Source organism: Pygocentrus nattereri, chromosome 23, assembly GCF_015220715.1.
Source record: "Pygocentrus nattereri isolate fPygNat1 chromosome 23, fPygNat1.pri, whole genome shotgun sequence".
In the NCBI taxonomy this organism is placed as follows: Eukaryota; Metazoa; Chordata; class Actinopteri; order Characiformes; family Serrasalmidae; genus Pygocentrus; species Pygocentrus nattereri.
Window position 1 is genome coordinate 33,742,238 of NC_051233.1, and position 4,465 is coordinate 33,746,702.

Genomic DNA, 4,465 nt, shown 5'->3' on the forward strand with positions numbered 1-4,465 from the left:
TTCTTTCAGATTTCTCAGCGCTGTGAACTCTTACTCTGATTTCTTTCAGATTTCTCAGTGTGAGCTCTTACTCTGATTTCTTTCAGATTTCTCAGCGCTGTGAGCTCTTACTCTGATTTCTTTCTGATTTCTCAGCGCTGTGAGCTCTTACTCTGATTTCTTTCAGATTTCTCAGTGCTGTGAGCTCTTACTCTGATTTCTTTCAGATTTCTCAGCGCTGTGAGCTCTTACTCTGATTTCTTTCAGATTTCTCAGCGCTGTGAGCTCTTACTCTGATTTCTTTCAGATTTCTCAGTGCTGTGAACTCTTACTCTGATTTCTTTCAGATTTCTCAGCGCTGTGAACTCTTACTCTGATTTCTTTCAGATTTCTCAGTGTGAGCTCTTACTCTGATTTCTTTCAGATTTCTCAGTGCTGTGAACTCTTACTCTGATTTCTTTCAGATTTCTCAGTGTGAGCTCTTACTCTGATTTCTTTCAGATTTCTCAGGGCTGTGAGCTCTTACTCTGATTTCTTTCAGATTTCTCAGGGCTGTGAACTCTTACTCTGATTTCTATCAGATTTCTCAGCGCTGTGAGCTCTTACTCTGATTTCTTTCAGATTTCTCAGCGCTGTGAACTCTTACTCTGATTTCTTTCAGATTTCTCAGTGCTGTGAGCTCTTACTCTGATTTCTTTCAGATTTCTCAGTGCTGTGAGCTCTTACTCTGATTTCTTTCAGATTTCTCAGTGTGAACTCTTACTCTGATTTCTTTCAGATTTCTCAGCGCTGTGAACTCTTACTCTGATTTCTTTCAGATTTCTCAGCGCTGTGAACTCTTACTCTGATTTCTTTCAGATTTCTCAGCGCTGTGAACTCTTACTCTGATTTCTTTAGATTTCTCAGTGCTGTGAACTCTTACTCTGATTTCTTTCTGATTTCTCAGCGCTGTGAGCTCTTACTCTGATTTCTTTCAGATTTCTCAGCGCTGTGAACTCTTACTCTGATTTCTTTCAGATTTCTCAGTGCTGTGAGCTCTTACTCTGATTTCTTTCAGATTTCTCAGCGCTGTGAACTCTTACTCTGATTTCTTTCAGATTTCTCAGTGCTGTGAGCTCTTACTCTGATTTCTTTCAGATTTCTCAGCGCTGTGAGCTCTTACTCTGATTTCTTTCAGATTTCTCAGCGCTGTGAACTCTTACTCTGATTTCTTTCAGATTTCTCAGTGCTGTGAGCTCTTACTCTGATTTCTTTCAGATTTCTCAGCGCTGTGAGCTCTTACTCTGATTTCTTTCAGATTTCTCAGCGCTGTGAACTCTTACTCTGATTTCTTTCAGATTTCTCAGTGCTGTGAACTCTTACTCTGATTTCTTTCAGATTTCTCAGCGCTGTGAGCTCTTACTCTGATTTCTTTCAGATTTCTCAGTGTGAACTCTTACTCTGATTTCTTTCAGATTTCTCAGCGCTGTGAACTCTTACTCTGATTTCTTTCAGATTTCTCAGTGTGAGCTCTTACTCTGATTTCTTTCAGATTTCTCAGCGCTGTGAACTCTTACTCTGATTTCTTTCAGATTTCTCAGTGTGAGCTCTTACTCTGATTTCTTTCAGATTTCTCAGTGTGAGCTCTTACGAGGTTAATCAAGTAGGTTTTTTGGCTCTTTTCAGGTTAACTTGTCATGTGTAGATGTATAGCCACACTTTTCTGCGAACTGCTTACGCAAGTTTTGGCGAAACTCGTCAATGCACCTATTTTCGTTACACCGGGAAAGGCTGCAGTAAAGAGTGAATGGATAGAGGTGAAATGAGTACAACATAGATCAAAGATGTTTACACTCTTCTTGAGGACTGTTTGTGGCAATATTGTTGAATACACTCAAATACAAGAAAACCTTCTGTCCTTTTCAAAGGACGGTATTGTGGTTTATTTAGACGTGCAGCACCATGTTAACTTCATGTAATGTATAGTTGAGATTTTTTACTTGTACCCTTAAACCCCATCTCTGTGTCTCGACACAAATATGCTGCTGAAGTATAAATCAGCCTAGACGAGGATGTAGATCACGTTCAGACGTGGTTCTGGATAGTTTGAGCCCACAGAAACCTGATCAGCAAAGAAGACAAACACATCTGATTGTCAGAGCCTGCTCTCCAGACACAAAGAGGATTGTTCACTTAAAATTTGACCAGCACCAGAAAAAAAAAGTCTGTAAGTCATTATCAGCCTCCCAGGCCGAGTTGGCAACAGATTGTTCCACTGATTCAACTCATCAGCTCATTCATCTTGGAATCTGGCACTAATTCCATGATAAACTGCAATTCTCTTGGTATTTAAACTGGCTTTAAGGACTCAGATTCCGTTCAGATTGCTACGGAAAATCTTTGGCGATGTGTCAGTCACTATTAAGGGATATTCTACCTATTTCTCAGGTGTTTGATGTAAAGTACTCTGTTCAAGATAGATTTAGCATTACATCAGAACTGCTCACAGTGGTGGTGATAGGAACCAGACGTCTGAAGAGTCGTCTCTAAAAGCTCCCTCATGGAAAGGTCTTGCATGAAGTGGTTGCCTGATGTCTGAAATGTTGTGTTACGATAGATTCAAGATGGCAAGCTTTTGATCTGGAATGTACTTTTTAAATACATTCAAGGCAGAGAGGTACATGCAGGTGAGCGAGAGGCAAAATAGTTCCCAAAGAAATTAATGTCTTTCAAATTTGCCACTTTTACCATCATAAACCAGAGGTGGGAACAAATCACTAGGTTGCAAACAACAAGTAAGTCTCAAGTGTTCACGTTCAAGCCTCAAGTCAAAATAGTCGAGTCTCTGTTCAAGTCCCGAGTCAGTACAGGCAAGTCTCAAGTTGAGTCCCAAGTCAATAGTTCTAGTCCTAAACCAGTCAGTCTGCATTCTTCATCACAGAGTCCCAGTCACTGGTGGTGAAGTCAAAGTCGATTCCCAAGTCTTTCTTGACTTTCTTGAGTCGAGTCTAGAGTCATCAAATCAGTGACTTCGGACATGAGTCCAAGTCATTGTACTCGAGTCCACATCTCTGTCAAAAACTCATGCAGGTTTACTGGTCACTTTGGCTAGGAAACAAAACGGCTTACTGTCGGTCAGTTTCGGTTTATTTGAGTCAGTAAGTTCCTCTACAACAAACTATTTCACATCACATCACTCTGAATGACTTTGCAGCTCAACCACTGAATTACACAGAACTTTTTTTAAAAATGGGACAAATTCCCTTTTAATCCCTGGATTGGCCTTAAATTGTGTCTAGGAAAGCTTTAGCTTAAGGACTAGTCTCTAGAAATGAGATGCTAACATGAGATGTATACAAGCTTCTTTGATGACTGTGGAATCTGTTTGGCGTAGACTGTCGTGTGATTGTAGGCGATGCTTTGGTCACTTGAGGAACGTGTGTGATGTAGCCACTAGCATGCATGACTGTAGGCTGGCTTCTTGACTCCATTTGAGTTAGCTGCGTAACAGGAAGTAATGTGTGATTGTAGCTAGGCTCTTGAATTCATGTGATGTGGATAGCAGCATGCTTGATTTGTGTTTGCTCCAGGAATGTGTGCGATGTGCACGCTGGTAGGGCGAGCTCTTCAGCCATCGAAGTAATGTATGTGATGGTGACACGACGTGAGACTTGAGCCATGGTTACTTTGCCATATGTGAGACTAGCATGGCGATTGTATGCTAGCTTTTTGGCTGTTTGGATTTGGATGTAAACCTGGAGTCTTCATCTGAAGTCTTTGGAGTCTGCGTCTAAAGGTTCCTCAAACCCTTGCTAACCTTTCAACATCTCCCATTTTGCATACGGCTGCATGGTTAGCCCTTCGCCGTGTTCACGTTTATCCCCGCCCCTTCAGAGATGAGCCTCCACCAGATTGTTGTTGGTCCCAGCAGGCGACTGTTTGCTCTTGTAGGCGTCTGTGTTGTACTTGGAGCTGTCCGAGAAGAGCGCACGCGGCGTGCAGAGCGCCAGCAGGATCTGCTTGTACTCACGGCGGAAGTTCTGGTTCAGGAGGCCGTAGACGATGGCGTTCAGGCAGCTGTTGAAGTAGGCCATGAAGTAGCTGGTGACGAAGAGCCACTCAGGGATGTTTGGGCCCACTCGGGCGGGGTCCATGGCCACGGCCAGCCCGATGAAGTTCAGCGGCGCCCAGCAGACGGCGAAGAGCACAAAAACGACGAACATGGTCAGGAAGTTGCGCAAGTCGGCCGACCGCGCGCCCGGCCGGGCCCGCACCCGACCCTTCACTCGGATCACCAGGGTCCAGATGCGCAGGTAGCAGAAGGAGACCACTCCCAGCGGCACCAGGAAGTGGACGAGCACCACACAGACTGTATAGGAAGAACTGACCGTCTGCGCGAAGGTACAGGAGAAGATCCGGGGGTCGTAAGTCAGGGACCCCACCAGAAAGTTCGGCAAGGTGGCCACAGCGGTCAGCAGCCAGGTGAGGGTCAGGTAGAAGCAGGTGT

General features: G+C 44.0%; 1 protein-coding gene across 1 annotated transcript in view; it reads right to left on the reverse strand.

Moving 5' to 3' along the window:
* Positions 1 to 1,528: 1,528 nt before the first annotated feature.
* The window catches only part of mtnr1c (melatonin receptor 1C), a 58,669-nt gene continuing 55,732 nt past the window's right edge, over positions 1,529 to 4,465 (reverse strand). The window contains exon 2 of the mRNA XM_017721904.2: positions 1,529 to 4,465. This exon is cut by the window's right edge and continues 243 nt beyond it. Coding sequence (XP_017577393.1) covers positions 3,849 to 4,465 — 617 coding nt within the window. The 3' untranslated portion in view covers positions 1,529 to 3,848.